The 21,173-nt window shown below is 34.6% G+C and overlaps 1 protein-coding gene across 1 annotated transcript in view; it reads left to right on the forward strand.

Moving 5' to 3' along the window:
• The window catches only part of KYNU (kynureninase), a 100,680-nt gene extending 85,643 nt beyond the window's left edge, over positions 1-15,037 (forward strand). The window contains exons 12-15 of the mRNA XM_057550916.1: positions 4,691-4,743; positions 6,607-6,692; positions 12,294-12,524; positions 14,132-15,037. Coding sequence (XP_057406899.1) covers positions 4,691-4,743; positions 6,607-6,692; positions 12,294-12,524; positions 14,132-14,287 — 526 coding nt within the window. The 3' untranslated portion in view covers positions 14,288-15,037. The remainder of the gene's footprint in view (positions 1-4,690; positions 4,744-6,606; positions 6,693-12,293; positions 12,525-14,131) is intronic.
• The last annotated feature ends 6,136 nt before the right edge of the window (positions 15,038-21,173 follow it).

A 21,173-nucleotide genomic window follows, 5' to 3' on the forward strand; every position in this document is an offset into this window, starting at 1 on the left:
TATCTACTGCAAGTCAAAAGCCTTGGCTTTTAAAGACTACTGACTCTGCTATAAGTTTCAGTAGCTTGCTTTGGAACTCAAAGCTAAAAAGAGTATACATCTTTTGGTGCTCTCCACTTAACAAATGACCCTGAAGCAATAAAATTTATTGATTCACTGTGGAGAAGAAAGTTTTAGAAAATTATTTGCAAATAATGAGAAAATTTTTAATTAATACCTTCAAAGTTTTTTTTTTACCACCCCAAACATTTTTTTCCAAACAATATTACGTCAGTAGTTGTCCCTGAAGCCATAGATTTTTCAAGTCAAGAGAAATTGGCAATTAATATGTGACTAAAAATATCATACATAGCATGAGCAGAACCCAAACTGGATCATCAGTTTTCTAATAAGTTTTAGAGCTTTATTCTGGAAAAATCATTTGAAAACAATTCTGAAGTTGAATATTAAGTCTACACCTAGAAATTTAGTAAACTCAATAAAAACAGAATTCATTTAAAGTCAAGCAGTATAACACGCACAAAAACATAAAAGTTGAAAAGGGAGGTGGTGGGAAATTTGCCCTCATAGTCTTCATATGTGCTGGGCCTTTGAATATACTATTTGACTATCTGGAACACTTTTTCCTTCCTCCTTTGCTGAAATATACTCATTCTTCTGCTCAGCTACCTCGTCAGAGCCTCCCCTGATCATCACCACACTAGTCAGTTGCCCTAACTCATGCTTCTCCTAACAATCTTTTACCATTCATCACACATCCACATTACAAACACTCTTCTACAAACACTAAGAGACAAGTCCCTGATCTCATGAGCTTACATTCTAGTTGGGGGAGAAAAATGAAGATAATTACCAAGTTCATAAAAGATACTACATGTTCTGTTGTATATCTTTATTTTTTGGTTTCTTATCTCTTGCAATCATTCCCTTTCAGGACCCAGAACTCATTCTCATTCACTTTTTTTTTTTTTTTTTTAAAGGTTGTTGACCAAATTCTTTTTTTTTTTTTTAATTTTATTTATTTATTTATTTATTTATGGCTGTGTTGGGTCTTCGCTTCCGCGCGAGGGCTTTCTCTAGCTGCGGCAAGTGGGGGCCACTCTTCATCGCGGTGCGCGGGCCTCTCACTATCGCGGCCTCTCTTGTTGCGGAGCACGGGCTCCAGACGCGCAGGCTCAGTAGCTGTGGCTCACGGGCCCAGTTACTCCGCGGCATGCAGGATCTTCCCAGATCAGGGCTCGAACCCGTGTCCCCTGCATTGGCAGGCAGACTCCCAACCACTGCGCCACCAGGGAAGCCCCTCATTCACTTTTGATATAATGACTATGTGATATTTTATAATATAAATTTAGCATAATTTATAAAACTAGTCTTTTATTGAAGGAAGTTTAGGTTATTTTCAATCTTGGACTATTATTAAAAGGGATGCAATGGCTATACTTACACATAATTCACTTCATACTTGTACAAGTTCTACTGGAGAATAAACTCCCAGAAGTGAATTTGCCAGGTCAAAGAATACATGTATTTGTAAATTTTATAGCTGTTACTCATTTGTTTTCTAGAGGAGTGCATCAATAATACATATTCCCACAATAATACATGAGAGTTACTTATAAAACATGTTAATACTAACAGAGTCCTTAATAAAACTTTTGAATTTTTTCTAATCTAAGAGGAGAGCAAATGTATCTCAATGTAGCTTTCATCTGTATTTTTCTTATCATTAGTTAAGTGGAGAGCTCTTTTAAAAAAAATTTTTTTTAAAGAGCCATTTGCCTTTTCTATATATGTTGGTCATTTTTCTTGGGTTGTTATTTTTGTGTTATTGATCTCTAGATACTTTTATACTACAAAAATTAACCACTTGTGATGTAAGTTGCAAATATCACTTGATAGAACTTTCTTTTATGACTCATTGGTCTATGGAGATGATTCTATAACTTTCTCTTCAGCTTTATTAATATGATGAATGGTATATTAATTGATTTATTAACATAGTTCCACATTGTTTTCATTTTGAATTTTTATAATATAGTAATATTTTGTCAGAGCTGTTATGTCATAGCTGTTATTTTTTAGGGATTTTAAAATATTATTTATTTGTTTTTCCATATGGCATTAGAATCAGCTTGCAAGTACCAAATGAAAATAAAATGTTCGTATATTCTACTGGGGTTATATAAATTTATACATCAATTTGAGGAGAATTGACTTTTTCTTTAATAAATTTATTTATTTATTTATTTATGCCTGCGTTGGGTCTTCTTTGCTGCACACAAGGCTTTCTCTAGTTGGGGGGCGATGGGGGGCCACTCTTCATTGCGGTGCGTGGGCTTCTCATTGCAGTGGCTTCTCCTGTTGTGGAGCACGGGTTCTAGGCACATGGGCTTCAGTAGTTGTGGCTCACAGGCTCAATAGTTGTGGTGCACAGGCTTACTTGTTCCGCGGCACGTGGGATCTTACCAGACCAGGGCTCAAACCCGTGTCCCCTGCATTGGCAGGTAGATTCTTAACCACTGTGCCACCAGGGAAGTCCTGACTTTTTTCTTGATGTTGAAAATTATTCAAGTCTTTTTGCTCTTGTTGTTCAGATTCAGAAGTATTTAAACTTTTTTTATGTAGGTCTGGAATATTTCTTATTAATATATCAGCTTGTTGAAATTTTAAACTTCAGATATTTAGTTCTCATATTAATTTTGTACCAGATTACCACACTAAATTATCTTTTTGTTCATACCAGGTACAAAATTGTATAATTTGAAAGTAGTGATAATTTACTACCTCTTTTTTCAGTTATTATAGCTGTAAAATCTTAGTACTAATGAAAGTACCTTTGGTGTTTCTCCATTACGTCTAAGTTTGACTTGGATGTGAATAAAGAAAAAATTAAACATTTTGGCCATAATTACATATAAATGCATGCAATATATTTTATCCTAAAATTGGAAACATAGCTTAAATATTGTTATCTCCATTTTATTCTTTTTGAATATACATTCTTTCAAATATGATTTTTATAATGGCTACATAATATTCCATCATAAAAAAGTTGTATATTTATTTTATTGTTTCTGTTACAAGATATTGGGGTTGCTGTGACACTGTAAATACTATTGTGTTCATTGTCCTAGCACACACATCTTAGTGTACTCCAAATGGTGTAATCCAAATAGTCCTTTGGATAAACTGGAAAAAGTAAAAGTACTGGGACAGAAAACTATACATATATTTAATTTATATTTTCAAACTGTACTCCATAAAGGCTTTATTACTTATATATTCATTATTAAAGAGCTTATTTCCTTTTTACTAAATCCTTGATGAAAATAGACATATAAATTTTAAATGACTTTGCCAATTTGATATGTGAAGCATGGTCTGAGCTTCATGTTTTTTCATATTTTTAATTATTACTGAGATTGAGTTTTCACCCCCCCCCACCAGAATTCATGGGGCATATGTATTTCGCCTTTTATAAATGCCTTGTCCATGCTTTGTGGCTGTGTAGTTTTGGGGGCACTGCCCTTTCTCTGATGAAAAAACTCTTGGTGAAAACTCTTTTAAATGTGGCAAACAGCTTCCTTCTCCCCATCATTGGTTTTTCTTTTGGTTTTTCATTTGTTTTTTCTTTGTAATACAGAATTTTAAATGTGTCTGAATATATACATATGTTCCTTTATATTTTCTTTGGTTTTCATAGTTAGAAATTTTTCTTTTAAAAATCATATAAATATATGAACATATTTTCTTCATCTTTGCATTTTTTGGAATGTTACAATCATCACTTATTAAATTGTTGTATGATCTGAGAACTGTTTTTTATATTTCTGCCATGTTGCATTTGTCTCCCTGATGCTTCTTTTAATAGTATTGTGCTCATTCATTTAACGAACTTCGTAATATGCTATATAATATACAGCATATTCACCTTTATACTCTTCTATTTCAAAATTTATTATTTTCACTCATATATTCTATATAAACTTAACAACATTTTGCCAAATCCAAAAACAACATACTTGGAATTTTTAATTTTGGCAGTATTAAAACTAGCAATTTATTTAGGAAGAATTGATTATCAGGAATATTGTATTTCTCTTTCTCAAATTTTATATTTTTCTTTAGATATTTTGTAATTTTTTTCATCTAATAAGCACACACATACATATGATTTTTTGTATATATACTGTATTTTATATCTGGCTAATTAACATTCTTATTAAAATCTGAAAGTAACAATTTCTTTAGAAAATTATTTAAAATTTTGCAAAAATTATATAGGTTATTTTTTTGCCATTTCTCTTTAGAGAGCTTACTGCAAGAAAAATACATTATTGTATTAATCACTTTTTTTGTGAGCTTTGACCTTTGTTTTAAAATCTAAAAAAAACAACATTTTTGTTCATTTAATTTAATTTTAAATAAGAACAAGGTCATTAAATACAGGTCTCCAGATGATTTAACTTTGCAAAGGTAATACAACTAGTAACAAGAATAAATTGATTTTATACTCAATCTCAAGAAGGTTATAAATATTAATTGCCTTATGATATCATATAGTATTTATATGCTTAAGTATTTGATGACTCGTATCACACATGATTTTAAAATGCAGGCCCTAGAGTCCTATATTAATTGTGACTATTTTTATAGACCAAAATATCAAATGTTATTATTTATGTTTCAGGTTAGTGGGATGGTTTGGCCACGAATTAAGCACCAGATTTAAGATGGATAACAGTAAGTGTATTCAATTTTACTTCACAAGTCACTTTGTCTTAACTTTATTTCAATTTTCATCTGTCTTTGTATGATATGTAATATACATGCCTCATGGAGAGTGCACTTTGAAAATGCCAATGAGAATTCTTAAAATAAGAAATGACATTTCTTCAGTGTAAGACTAAGTGTTCATATATTTTAGCATGATTTTGAGTCTATCCTTTTGTAGGGAAATAAGAAGAAGTGAAATCTAAAGTACTCAGATCTCATCAATATGGAGTACCTAAAACATCAGGCAGGGAAAACAGGAAGGAATTGTTGGCTTGGAGTCAGACCCAGAGAGACTTAGGTATCAAACCCACTTTGCTGCTTAATAGTTTTGTGATGTTGCACATACTTATCATTTTGGATTTTTTGGTTTTTTTCCTCACATATCCAATGTGAATAATAATAACTATTTCAGGGTTTGGTTTGAGAGCAGGACACATTCTAAGCTATAAACCAAGTAGCATACTATTTAATAAATGTTCATTTTTATCCCTCTATTTTCCCTAATTTTCCTTCGTTTGTGGCTTTCACCACATACCAAATAGTAACCCCAATGGGTAGAAGTGAAAGTACACCATGCGCAGGGAGTTCTCAAATTGCCCTATTTCTTTTTCCTGAGTGACTTATTCTTCCATCACATGGGATACAGAGAACTTCCTAAATGTTGTGAGAATTAAACTTAAACTTGATCCTTCAGACTGCTTCCAACCTTGAGATATGATTTTAAAGATATTCACATTTGCACCAACCAAGATGCAAAGAATAAAGATGGGCTCTTCAGTCATATCAGGAAAGCTGTGTTTTATCTTGGCTGCTGAAATAATGAACTCTGTTATTATGCCAGTTATTTAAATTGTTTGTAGTGGGTTTTCTTATCTGTAAATGAGGGAGCTGGATTAGATCGGGGTGGACAAAGGTTTTCTGTGAAGGGTCAGACTGGAGATATGCTAAGCTTTTGGGGCTATGCTGTTTCTGTGGCAAATACACAACTCTGCCATTGTGGTGCTACAGCAGCCACAAAAATACATAAATGAATGAATGTGGCTACATCCCAATAAAACTTTATTTACAAAAACAAGTGGTGGGCCAGATTTGACCCACAGGATATAGTTTGACTAGCGTTAATTAGATGCATCTCTAAAGACCAGAAAATTCTCTCACTCTTAGTATTAGTTTTTAACTTTATCTCTAACTAGCAGTTTTAACTCTTGGATTTAACTTGCAACTATTCAATCTAATTAATTATAATTAGGATAATGTCTGCTATTAATTTACCTTTTTAATATATCATACTTAGGCAGATCATTTTTTTTTAAAGCCTTTTTTTTTCTTCTTTCCTAAGAGAAGCTACTTGACCTAGTAATCCTAATGTTAAAAGTCACCTTCCTAAGTCATTTCATTTATATTTCTGCCTTTGGGTGACATTACAATTACAAGCCATTCGAACCTTGATATCTTCCCCTTGTTGACATGGTTTCATAATAGAAAGGCAAAGCATGGAGCAGAACAAGGAATGCTGGCTTGGGGATGAGAGGGCAAAGGATGGGGTCCCGAAAATCTTCTAGATGACATTATGTTTGTCTTGTGTCTAAGGGCTCTAATTTTTCGTAGGCTGCTATGAAGTTGGGGGCAGAGGAGATGGAAGTTGTAGGTGAAGGAGAAATATGCCGGTATTTTAGGTCCATGGCATTTCTCTTAAATATCTCAGAAATCTCAGGAAGAAAAGTTTCTAAGTCTTATATTTTTCCTCTCTACTTTACTGTCATAAAAAAATCGATAAAGGACACCTTTTTAGGCACATTCTATAAAAATGACACGATATTAATTTTTCAGAACTGCAGTTAATCCCTGGGGTCAATGGATTCCGAATTTCAAATCCTCCCATTCTATTGGTCTGTTCCTTACATGCTAGTTTAGAGGTAAGTGATCTATGCTTCAACCTTCCCACATCTTTACCTTTCTCTTTACCATAAACAACGGAGGAAGGGCAGGGTTCTCCATTAGGACAGTGCCTGTGTGCTAATGTCACTTTTTATTTATCTCTTCAGCCCCCAACCCAAGGCTTGGCACACTGCTGGCACTTAATAAATGTTCAATGAAACTTACCTAGGGTGACATATTTTTAGTTCCACTTAGAATTTGTGTGAACCTGAATAAGTTATTTAATCTTCTACTGGTCTCTCTATATACAAAACAAACATGCAATATTTAAGTCTTGATTAATTCACTCCTTCAAACACTTACTTATTAAGAAATTATTGTGTGCTGGATGATGTTGTGATTACTGGGGACTCTGTTTCTTCTAGTTCTGTGAGTCAATGAACTGACAAACTGCCATGTGACAAAACTATAGGAAGACTTTAGGGGGTTGGGGAGAGTATAAATAGTCAGAGTAAACCAAAGATGAGTAAGGTTGTCCCATGAAGTAGGGTGGATTTTCTTTTTCCCCATTGGTGTTTCTATAACATTATATCCATGTTTAATTTCTACTATTACTGGCTCAATATTTTTCTTTAAGTTCATTCATGCTTCTACTTAAAATTAGTCTCACCCTAAATAATAGGGTACTTACCTATATCTATTCATTTTTACTCACATATAATGCATATATATGTATATATATGTGTGTGTGTATATATATATATATACACACACACATATATATGTCTCCTAATTAATTATTTGGATATTGGATATTCATTAATTTCAGATTAAGACTAAATTTATCTAAGTAAATATATATTGTTAATAATTATATCTATATAATAATAGTATTAATACATGGATTAAGGCAATGTATATTTTATATACATATATTTAAGTAAAATATATTTTAAGTAAATATACATGTTTCTAATAGAGATTTTAAATATATAGTTATTCAAATAAAATTTTGATTTTTTGTTTTTTTTAAAATTGAAAGCCTCCTAAAATCATCTAGTTTAGGAAATCCTACTGTGGAGTATTCTGGCATGAGTGACCGGATAAAGACTTCCAAAATCTCTTCCAAACTTAAAATTCTAGAATTCTGTGAACTTTCACAGCAGCATCTCATTTTGGCCACTGGACAGCAGCGTCAAGTTCCTCTGTTTTTATACAACTTCACCACTAGATAGTAGTAATCAACTCATTTCATTTCATCCCAATTTAAAGAGCACGTACTCGGTATGACCACTAGATGGAGCTTGTGCTGTTTTCACTTTTTGGCAGGTTTTTTTTTTTTTTTTTTAAGTTACAATAGACCCAGTAACAAGATTTCGCAGGCAGTGATACATATTTAAAAAAAATTTTTTCAGGGGGGTGATGAAATCTACTCGGCAAATCAAATAATTATATTTGATTTGCTTTCAAAATATCCAATCTGAGGAACACTTCCGTTAAACATTTTTATTTTATTTTATTCTATTCTATTTTATTTTATTTTATTGGCTGCATTGGGTGTTTGTTGCTGCGAGCCGACTTTTCTCTAGTTGCAGCGAGCCAGGGCTACTCTTCGATGCAGCGCGTGGGCTTCTCATTGCGGTGGCTTCCCTGGTTGCGGAGCATGGGCTCTAGGCGTGCGGGCTTCAGTAGTCGCAGCAAACGGGCTCAGTTGTTGCAGTGCATGGGTTCAGCAGTTGTGGCACGAGGGCTCAGTAGTTGTCGCTTGTGGTGCGAGGGCTCAGTAGTTGTGGCACACAGGCTTAGCTGCTCTGCAGCATGTGGGATCTTCCCGGACCAGGGATCGAACCCGTTTCCCCTGCATTGGCAGGCGGATTCTTAACCACTGAGCACCAGGGATGTCCCCCGTTAAACATTTTAAAAGAAGATAACGTTTTGCTTATTTTGAAAGTTTATATCAGGGAGAAGATGAGTTACAGTAAGAAAAAACAAGGCACCAAGAAATACCTTAGGAAAAACTAGTACTTAAAGTTTCCTCTGATTTTATCTTTGCAAATGACTTCCTAGCCATATCTAGAAAATGTCTTTTAGACACTATCACTTTGGTATTCTCTGCAGTGAACTGACTGTTCTTCGGTATCCACCTCTTCTGCCACAGGAAGAGTCTTATTCCTATTTTCCCTACCAATAGTTTTCTTCCACACTGTATTATAGTCACCTAGACATGGTTTCTATTCTCAGCTGGAATCTGAAGACTGATTTATCTTCTCCTTTAATATCTAAACTTAAACCTGAGAAAAAGACTCTAAATGCCACAGAAGAGGTATGTACACTGCTCTGGAGCTTCTTATCACTTAAGTATTTCTCTGCATCCTCTTGGAAATATCTTATTAAATCATTCACTGTCAAGGCTATGTTCTAACCAAAATTATCTTTAAGTAATCAAACCTTGTGTTAAAGAAGGTGTTTTTGAAATTCTTGCTCCCTATTATAAATTGCAAAATTCTGAAATTACAAAATAATATGTTTCATTGTTTCCCATTCTCTACTTAACTGTTAAAACACTGTACTTTCTAGATGTTTCTGAGTTTGCCATATGAGTGTCAGTGAATTAACCGATTCAGTACTTACCTTATTTATTTAAAAGTTACGCATATAGGAGATAGGTAGCTGAAGTTTGAGTAAATGAAAGAAATAAATACATGAATCAAGCTACCTTTCTTTGTTATCTCTACTTCCCTTTCGAAAAATATTCTCACACAGTCAAATGCCAACAGAAGAAGAGATTCTATACTTAAGAATCAATGTACATGGATATGATTTCAGATTTGCAATACAGAGAATTTTTTAAAAAGATTAATTATGGCTTTGTTCACAATTAATTTGTATTTGATTGATTGATGGATACCATGAAAAATAGCACCTTATAATCAGTTTCAAACTGTTTCTTCATACTGCTGCCTATTTAATCTTTTGTACAATAATTTAAAAAATATTGTGGATCAAGAGAAAGAGCAATAAGGTAGGAAGCAGGAGGCAAATACTTTATCCCTCACTGGGACACTAAGTGTGACCTTCAACAAGTGACAACTACTCTTGAATTCATTTGCCTCAATTTTTTAATGAAGATGTTTGGACCAGATTACTTTGGAGGTCACCTCAATCTTCTAATTACTAACTTGAAATTAAACAATACTTATATTGTATTTTGAAGGGTCATATTTCTATATAGCGATAGGTAGACAATTTTAGACTTTTTCAGTACATAAATATATAATTAAATAAATAGCTTAAATATACAAAATTAGAGCATTCAATTAAAATACGGGGCAAGTCAGAAGAAATGTACCCTGTCTTTCCTCAGAGTTATTAGGGAGCCAATTTTAAGAATTTAAGAATTGAAAACATCATGCTATACTTATTTTTCCTATTTAAATATATCTAACTTTTCTAGCTTTGCATTTATTTTAGTTAGCAAGAAAACTCACCCAAGTAGTGGAAACTCTGCCAAGAATTCTGTTATAAGCTGAATATTTTCAAACTACATATTTCATTTTTCCTAATTAAAAAAAAAATTTATTCCACTGTACTGAAAGCATGAAAATAATGAGAAGCAAAAAAAAAAAAAAAAAAAAAAGGACATTTATTCTACTTCACTGTTAACTCCTATTATCCCCTCTTGATATTTTTATCTGAGGCCTCAGTAGAGACTTTTACACTCTGAGAAGAATTTAAGACCACCTCAGAATGCAGCTTCTCTTGTTGTGGTTGTAATGTGGAAACTAGTTTTACATTTAAAAGTTATTTTATTATTAACAAAGAGTCATGATATGTTAAAATTGAGATATTTGTCATGAAAAAAAATTGGTTCCTTGTTATCAAATCTGCAAGAGCAAAAAACTTCATTAAAAAAATACCCCTATAAACTTAATATTCCCCAAAGTCTTACTAACCTATGAATACAAATGAAATACCATTAAAAGTACTACTTTACACATTGTCCCCATCTGCATCTTACGGGGCCCAAAGCAGATCCAGAAAGTGTACTAGAATTATTTAAATAATTAAAATGTCCTCAAATTATTATTAATCTCCAAAGAGAAACTTGTAAAGATTCCTGTCACATTTTTTTAAAAATTCCAAACCTGACAGCCAAACCACTGGTGGGCTACACCTTACCTGTCCCTGCTCCTGCCCTCTGTAAGAATGCTGATTCTTGGATCAGGCTCTCTTGATCCAAAACTTGGAGGTGTTCCCTTGAGTCTTCATTGTGCCAAATCTATGGACATTTTGTTTTACAAAGGAAATGAAGAGATGCCTCTTACCAAACTCCATGTAACTGGGGTTACCTAAGCCCTAAAGCAGCATTTTTTTGCACTGAATATGTCAGATGCCTTTTGACATGGACCTCAAAGACCTCAGCTTCTATTTGCAGCTGAACTCTTCCCAGGCTGCAGACACAGTCCATGAGGTCTGGTTGGGAAGAGAGGCAGATAGCTTTCTATCCTCTGATTTTCCTCTCTTCCTTCAATACATTACCTTACATACAAATCCCATCCTCTCCTTCAGCCACATCCATAGCCTCCATGCAACAGGTCAAGAAAATCTATGCTTGAATGGTTGAGTTCTAGTAGAATGCCTGCCCACACATGCCATGTGTATATACAGAAAAAACTATTTTCATAGACTTCATAAAGTATAGATATCACCAAATGACCCTATGTTTGTTCAGTGGCATAACATGATACAGAAAAGGGACATTAAGTGGCTTGGAGTGCATCATTCTCTGTTTGCAGTTATTTCAGTTCTTATATGTAGAATATATTTTTAAACTCTACTTGACCTTAAGAGATAAGCTAGAAAAGCATGTCTGTTCTGACCCCTAATGTTCCAATACCAGTTATTTTGTGCCCTTTTGTCACTCATCTTAATATAAGACACCTCAGGCGGCAACTGGCAGTATTTTCACACCAGTGTTAGAGTTTAGCAGGGGAGAAAATGATGAAAGAAGAAAAAGAGAAAGACCAAATGCTTCAGTAATAATACATGCATTATCTAACATTATTTGCTTTTATGACAAAACTTAGCATCACTATTTAACTACTTGTTTTCTTACTGTTAAACTGAAGGAGATTTAGGAATTGGTAAAACGATTATAAATAATATTGGTAACATTGCCTTCCACATAAGCGTTTAGCTCTTACTGCACTTTTTTGTGGATTAAACAAACTTTATATGGAAATAGAAAAAAATCTTGATTATGATTGTATAAAATGTTTGGAGGAAATTTTTTGACATTTATAACAGTTAAATGCATTTATTAAGGTATGTTTTACTTATACTAATTACATGAAGCTAATTTAAAATAACTCTGAAGGAACATTATGTTCGCTTTTTTCTGCTTTTGCAAGTATTGTTTAAATGACATTTGTACAGCTTTTCTGTCATGGACACTTTGTGTTTAATTTTTAATGGCAAAGCACTTACAAGAGGACATGTTTTCACAAAAAGATTAAAACAGGATGTTTTATTGGAAAGGTCAAAAGTAGGCATTTCCTTTTATGCATGATTTACAGTTAAATTTTGCTTCTTTATGAATCAACAAGAAACTGTGAACCTGATTGTTTCTCATTCTGCAGATCTTCAGGCAAGCAACTATGAAAGCACTGAGGAGAAAATCTGTTTTGCTAACTGGTTATCTGGAATACATGATCAAGCATCACTTCAGCCAGGATAAAGCAGAAACCAAGAAAACAGTCGTGAACATAATTACTCCATCCCGTATAGAGGATCGCGGCTGCCAGCTAACCCTAACATTTTCTATTCCAATTAAATATATTTTCCAAGAACTAGAAAAAAGAGGAGTGGTTGTAAGTATATCTCTTGCTTTGCTACCAGGTTTTTCTCTATGGGTTACATGTTGAGGATAAAATTTGGATTTTTTCGTTTATTCATTTTTCCATGTTATTTCACATCAGTCAGTGAGGATAAGTTAAGTGCCAACTAAGTATTCAGCACTATGCTAACTGAAGGGCATGGAGATCTGTCAATTCTGATAAAAGGGAAGAAACCACAAATTTTGGTTGCAGGGAAGAGTTTTATGTAATTTATCCATTATTTTCATTATAGTTTGGGCAGAAAAAAATGTAGTGAAAACCCTAATATATTATATATTTATTGAATAAGTGGAATTAAAGAACATACAATATAGTAGAGGGAGAAAAAGGAAATCAGTCTTATTTAGTTGTTTGACTGAACTAAATTATTTTCAACTTTTTCACTTCAGTCAAGAAAGATATGTAGACACATCTAAGAGTATTAATGTTGTATGGAATTTTTTTTTTTTTTAATTTATTTTTGGCTGTGTTGGGTCTTTGTTTCTGTGCGAGGGCTTTCTCCAGTTGCGGCAAGCGGGGGCCACTCTTCATCGCGATGCACGGCCCTCTCACTATCGCGGCCTCTCCGTTGCGGAGCACAGGCTCCAGATGTGCAGGCTCAGTAGCTGTGGCTCACGGGCCTAGTTGCTCCGCGGCATGTGGGATCTTCCCAGACCAGGGCTCGAACCCGTGTCCCCTGCATTGGCAGGCAGATTCTCAACCACTGCGCCACCAGGGAAGCCCTGGAATTTTTTTTTAACTGTTGGGCCTAAGTAGCCCTCTTAGTCTCTTGAAAAGAACTAATAAGTATTTAATGAGTAATTTCAGGAAAAATGGTGATAACATATCTATTTCCAGTGATAATATAATTTAGAAACTGCTGCAATCAGTCTTCTAAACCTTTAGGAGAGGTATCCCCAGATTCTGAAGACACAAATCAGAATATCAGCATTCCAAATCACACTCTACCATTTACAAGCCATGGGCTCCTGGGAAAGTTAGTAAACAACTATTGACTTCAGATCCTTCATCTGTATTTTCTCTGCAAAAATACTTACCTCAAAAGTTGTTATGGAATAAAATATGCCAGCACACATAAACCATTTATTATATTGTCTAGCCTATAGGGTGTGTTTCTTAAAGATAGTCATAGTGATCTTCAGACTAGGCTGAATTATCTGAGCCCAATTCATGAGATTAGGGATTACTGAATTTAATGGAAATATAACTAAAACTCTCCAGATCTCAGTGAGGTTCTCAATCATTGAAATGTGTGCAAGGGTTCCAGTCTCTCCAGGTCTCTCCACAGATAAACTGTATACTCGATCCATTGGTTGCTTAAAAAGGATCATTGCTGACTGGACTTCAGGAAAGTACTTAGGATATTCATGTACCAACCCACTAATATTTTAATTATTATTAAGCGGGGAGTTTCAAGTAACATAGAAACACTATGTTTTACTTAAAGTGAAAAAAATTGCTTATATTAAGTTTTAGGGAAATCAGTATGAATGTTTTATGTAAGTTTCTCTTGAATGTGGATTTCCATTATATGAATGATGCTAACATTATTGTGGTTTTACTTTTTGTTTCCCCTACAGTGTGACAAACGGGATCCAAATGGGATTCGAGTGGCTCCAGTTCCTCTCTACAATTCTTTCCATGATGTTTATAAATTTATCAATCTGCTCATTTCTGCACTTGACTCTGCAGAAACAAAAAGTAGCCGAGTTTTCCATAGCAACTTAAGCAAATAATATGGAAAGCCTGTGGTTATTTTATTATTATTATTCAAGTTTTAATTATTTCAAAACTGATTACACATAACTGGCAGTCAATTGTATACTTTACAGAAAAACAAGACAATTTTTTTAAGGGTCTGTGGCCTTGAGATATCTGCATGGCTGTCCAATTTCTTGGTGTTTGGTGGATCAAAGTCTTTACTGGTGCAAGTATTATGTACACAGTCTTGATTAGCTGTTATATTTCATTGTTAATGAAATGTTTTTTGTTGGTTTAATTTATAATTTGACTGACAACTTAACAATGTATGTGGAAATTTTTGTGTCAATTTTAGAAATATTACTTTAATTTTAATTTACCAAAGAGTTTCTTATAGGCACTGTAGTTGAACAGTCTGATGTATGTATGCTTTTTACAATGTTCCATCTAATTCCAATCTGAGGAACAGAAAATGCATTTTCTAGGGCAGTGGATTTCAAATATTTTGGTCACAATCCACACTAAGGAATACATTTAACATCAGAGTTTAATTTGTGTACAAGCCTTATTTTACTGATTCTAATACACAATTTTTTTAATCGTATGTTAACATCTGGTAAAGAAGAAATGTCTTTCAATTTTCATTCAGCAGCTTACAATTGCCTTTGGCCATTCTTTCATGTTACCATCCCTGACATTACCATGATTTTCATAGTGAGTAGATATCATCCTAGATCTGGTTTTAAAAATGGTATATACAGCAAAAACAAAAGTTGCATGAATTATTTGCTTGTGCTTTCATATTTATTATTTTATCTCATTACAACTAATGTTGGTTGAAGCTCATTAGATTGATTTCTTTACTCACTCTTGGGTCCTAATCCATTTTTCAAGGATGTCCCTTTATTTAATGTTATCATAATCTCTTGGTTTTGTTTAATGGGAATTTCTCCTGATAAAAGACTTTAGATGCTACTATGTCTCTAAAATAGTGAAATAAATCACTCTAAGATACTTGTGATTGAGGATTAAAGTTAGGAAATAAGTGCTTCATCACTCAACCTCTATCCCAAATCTATGGACCTTTGTTAATCACTACGAAAACACTACAGTTACATTCAACCCTGTAAGATTCCCCTAGTTCTCAGCTGTTGATGCCATAACCACTATTCATGAATTGGCAAAATATTCTACATTTGTATACATAAGCAGCAAGAAAGAGTGACTATGATGATATTAGCTTAGCCAACCACTTTGAGTGGTAGAGTTAAATAAGAAGTTGCAGAGATCTGACACCAACACCAGCAACTACTGATATTTATTGAGTACTTCCCATGTACCATGTATTGTGCTATTCTATTTACACGTTATCTCACTTAATTGACTGGTTGCATAATTGCTTTAGAAAACCTTCCCACCTCCACTTTTGGCAAAACTCATCTTTCATAGATGGAAAAATTCTCAAAACCTTAAAATCTGACCATACATGACTTCATCTAGAAGAAACTGTTTTTGAACCTCACAGTGGTAAATAAAAAAGACATAATTTCAGCTCTCAGGGAACAGGTAGCTTAGTGGGGAAACAGATAGTAAACCTATAAACATCCAAGTAAATATATAATTACAAACTGTAACTTCTTCTATGAAACATAAACGGTGATACTATGAGAGAAAAATCTTACGGGTATTAACTACATGGTTGAGTAAGGGAAGGTATATGAAGGTGCTTATCAGTTAAAGTTCTAAAATATTTCATGTTAATCACACTAAAATTACATCAAAATATGTATATAAACAACTCAAAGCATAATCAGTACTCTGTCCTCATCACCCAGGTGAAGAAAGAGCATTAGAAACTCGCTTTCTCACAGACTCTGGGAGGGCTCATGCCAAGGACTACTTCCCAGAACTTCTGCTGCCAGTGTCCTTGTCCCCATGGTGAGCCACAGACACCCCCCGCCTTGGCACGAGACCCTCCAACACTAGCAGATTCACAGAAAGAGAGACAAGATGAAAAGGCAGAGGGCTATGTACCAGATGAAGGAACAAGATAAAACCCCAGAAAAACAACTAAATGAAGTAGAGATAGGCAAACTTCCAGAAAAAGAATTCAGAATAATGATAGTGAAGATGATCCAGGACCTCAGAAAAAGAATGGAGGCAAGGATCTAGAAAATGCAAGAAATGTTTAACAAAGACCTAGAAGAATTAAACAAACAAACAGAGATGAACAATACAATAACTGAAATGAAAACTACACTAGAAGGAAACAATAGCAGAATAACTGAGGCACAAGAACAGATAAGTGACCTGGAAGACAGAACGGTGGAATTCACTGCTGCGGAATAGAATAAAGAAAAAAGAATGTAAAGAAATGAAGACAGCCTAAGAGACCTCTGGGACAACATTAAACGCAACAACATTCGCAACATAGGGGTCCCAGAAGGAGAAGAGAGAGAGAAAGGACCAGAGAAAATATTTGAAGAGATTATAGTCGAAAACTTCCCTAACATGGGAAAGGAAATAGCCACCCAAGTCCAGGAAGCGCAGAGAGTCCCATACAGGATAAACCCAAAGAGAAACACTCTGAGACACATAGTAATCAAACTGGCAAAAATTAAAGACAAAGAAAAATTATTGAAAGCAGCAAGGGAAAAACGACAAATAACATACAAGGGAACTCCCAGAAGGTTAACAGCTGATTTCTCAGCAGAACCTCTACAAGCCAGAAGGGAGTGGCATGATATACTTAAAGTGATGAAAGGGAAGAACCTACAACCAAGATTACTCTACCCGGCAAGGATCTCATTCAGATTCAACAGAGAAATCAAAAGCTTTACAGACAAGCAAAAGCTAAAAGAATTCAGCACCACCAAACCAGCTCTACAACAAATGCTAAAGGAATTTCTCTAAGTGGGAAACACACGAGAAGAAAAGGACCTACAAAAACAAACCCAAAACAATTAAGAAAATGGTCATAGGAACATACATATCGATAATTACCTTAAACGTGAATGGATTAAATGCTCCAACCAAAAGACACAGGCTTGCTGAATGGATACAAAAACAAGACTCATCTATATGCTGTCTACAACAGACCCACTTCAGACCTAGGGACACATACAGACTGAAAGTGAGGGGATGGAAAAAGATATTCCATGCAAATAGAAATCAAAAGAAAGCTGGAGTAGCAATACTCATATCAGATAAAATAAACTTTAAAATAAAGAATGTTACAAGAGACAAGGAAGGACACTACATAATGATCAAGGGAACAACCCATGACAAGATATAACAATTATAAATATATATGCACCCAACATAGGAGCACCTCAATACATAAGGCAACTGCTAACAGCTGTAAAAAAGGAAACTGACAGTAACACAATAATAGTGGGGGACTTTAACACCTCACTTACACCAATGGACAGATCATCCAAACAAAAAATAAATAAGGAAACCCAAGCTTTAAATGACACAATAGACCAGATAGATTTAATTGACATTTATAGGACATTCCATCCAAAAACAGCAGATTACACCTTCTTCTCAAGTGCGCACAGAACATTCTCCAGGATGGATCATATCTTGGGCCACAAATCAAGCCTCAGTAAATTTAAGAACACTGAAATCATATCAAGCATCTTTTCTGACCATAACGCTGTGAGATTAGAAATGAATTACAGGGAAAAAAAGGTAAAAACACAAACACATGGAGGCCAAACAACACGTTACTAAATAACCAAGAGATCACTGAAGAAATCAAAGAGGAAATCGAAAAATACCTAGAGACAAATGACAATGAAAACACGACGATCCAAAACTTATGGGATGCAGCAAAAGCAGTTCTAAGAGGGAAGTTTATAGCTATACAAGCCTACCTCAAGAAACAAGAAAAATCTCAAGTAAAGAATCTAACCTTATACCTAATGGAACTAGAGAAAGAAGAACAAACAAAACCCAAAGTTAGCAGAAGGAAAGAAATCATAAAGATCAGAGCAGAAATAAATGAAATAGAAACAAAGAAAACAATAGCAAAGATCAATAAAACTAAAAGCTGGTTCTTCAAGAAGATAAACAAAATTGATAAGCCATTAGCCAGAATCATCAAGAAAAAGAGGGAGAGGACTCAAATCAATAAAATTAGAAATGAAAAAGGAGAAGTTACAACAGATACCACAGAAATACAAAGCATCCTAAGAGACTACTACAAGCAACTCTATGCCAATAAAATGGACAACCTGGAAGAAATGGACAAATTCTTAGAAAGGTATAACCTTCCAAGACTGAACCAGGAAGAAATAGAAAATATGAACAGACCAATCACAAGTAATGAAATTGAAACTGTGATTAAAAATCTTCCAACAAACAAAAGCCCAGGACCAGATGGCTTCACAGGTGAATTCTATCAAACATTTAGAGAAGAGCTAACACCCATCCTTCTCAAACTCTTCCAAAAAATTGCAGAGGAAGGAACACTCCCTAACTCATTCTAGGAGGCCACCATCACCCTGTTTCCAAAACCAGACAAAGATACTACAAAAAAAGAAAAGTACAGACCAATATCACTGATGAATATTGATGCAAAAATCCTCAACAAAATACTACCAAACAGAATCCAACAACACATTAAAAGGATCATACACCATGATCAAGTGGGATTTATCCCAGGGATGCAAGGATTCTTCAATATACGTAAATCAGTCAATGTGATAAACCATATTAACAAATTGAAGAATAAAATCCGTATGATCATCTCAATAGATGCAGAAAAAGCTTTTGACAAAATTCAACACCCATTTATGATAAAAACCTCCAGAAAGTGGGTATAGAGGGAACCTACCTCAACATAATAAAGGCCATATACAACACACCCACAGCAAACATCATTCTCAATGGTGAAAAACTGAAAGCATTTCCTCTAAGATCAGGAACAAGACAAGGATGCAAGGATGTCCACTCTCATTACTGTTATTCAACATAGCTTTGGAAGTCCTAGCCACGGCAATCAGAGAAGAAAAAGAAATAAAAGGAATACAAATTGGAAAAGAAGAAGTAAAACTGTTACTGTTTGCAAATGACATGATACTATATAGAGAGAATCCTAAAGATGCCACCAGAAAACTACTAGAGCTAATCAATGAATTTGGTAAAGTTGCAGGATACAAAATTAATGCACAGAAATCTCTTGCATTCCTATACACTAGTGATGAAATATCTGAAAGAGAAATTAAGGAAACACTCCCATTTACCATTGCAACAAAAAGAATCAAATACCTAGGAATAAATCTACCTAGGGAGACAAAAGACCTGTATGCAGAAACCTATAAGACACTGATGAAAGAAATTAAAGATGATACCAACAGATGGAGAGATATACCATGTTCTTGGTTTGGAAGAATCAATATTGTAAAAATGACTATACTACCCAAAGCAATCTACAGATTCAATGCAATCCTTATTAAATTACAAATGGCATTTTTTACAGAACTAGAACAAAAAATCTTAAAATTTGTATGGAGACACAAAAGACCCCGAATAGCCAAAGCAGTCTTGAGGCAAAAAAACGGAGCTGGAGGAATCAGACTCCCTGACTTCAGACTATACTACAAAGCTACATTCGTCAAGACAATATGGTACTGGCACAAAAACAGAAACATAGATCAATGAAACAAGATAGAAAGCCCAGAGATAAACCCACGCACCTGTGGTCAACTAAACTATGACAAAGGAGGCAAGGATATACAATGGAGAAAAGACAGTCTCTTCAATAAGTGGTGCTGGGAAAACTGGACAGCTACATGTAAAAGAATGAAATTAGAACACTCCCTAACACCATACAGAAAAATAAACTCAAAATGGATTAGAGACCTAAATGTAAGACCGGACACTATAAAACTCTTAGAGGAAAACATAGGAAGAACACTCTTTGACATAAATCACAGCCAAGATCTTTTTTGATCCACCTCCTAGAGTAATGGAAATAAAAACAAAAATAAACAAATGGGGCCTAATGAAACTTCAAAGCTTTTGCACAGCAAAGGAAACCATAAACAAGATGAAAAGACAACCCTCAGAATGGGAGAAAATATTTGCAAATGAATCAACAGACAAAGGATTGATCTCCAAAATATATAAACACCTCATGCAGATCAATATTAAAAAAACAAACAACCCAGTCCAAAAATGGGCAGAAGACCTAAATAGACATTTCTCCAAAGAAGACATACAGATGGCCAAGAAACACATGAAAAGCTGCTCAACATCACTAATTATTAGAGAAATGCAAATCAAAACTACAATGAGGTATCACCTCACACCAGTTAGAATGGCATCATCAGAAAATGTACAAACAACAAATGCTGGAGAGGGTGTGGAGAAAACGGAACCCTCTTGCACTGTTGGTGGGAATGTAAATTGATACAGCCACTATGGAGAGCAGTATGGAGGTTCCTTATAAAACTAAAAATAGAATTACTATATGATCCAGCAATCCCACCACTGGGCATATACCCAGAGAAAACCATAATTCAAAAATACACACGCACCCCAATGTTCATTGCAGCACTATTTACAGTAGCCAGGTCATGGAAGCAACCTAAATGCCCACTGACAGATGAACGGATAAAGAAGATGTGGTACATATATACAATGGAATATTACTCAGCCATAAAAAGGAACGAAACTGGGTCATTTGTTGAGACGTGCATGGATCTAGAGACTGTCATACAGAGTGAAGTTAAGTCAGGAAGTGAAAAACAAATATTGTATATTAACACATATATGTGGAACCTAGAAAAATGGTACATATGAACCGGTTTGCAGGGCAGAAATTGAGACACAGATGTAGAGAACAAACGTATGGGCACCAAGGGGGGAAAGCAGTGGGGGGCGGTGGGGGTGGTGGTGTGATGAATTGGG

This window comes from Balaenoptera acutorostrata, chromosome 8, assembly GCF_949987535.1.
Source record: "Balaenoptera acutorostrata chromosome 8, mBalAcu1.1, whole genome shotgun sequence".
Classification (NCBI taxonomy): Eukaryota; Metazoa; Chordata; class Mammalia; order Artiodactyla; family Balaenopteridae; genus Balaenoptera; species Balaenoptera acutorostrata.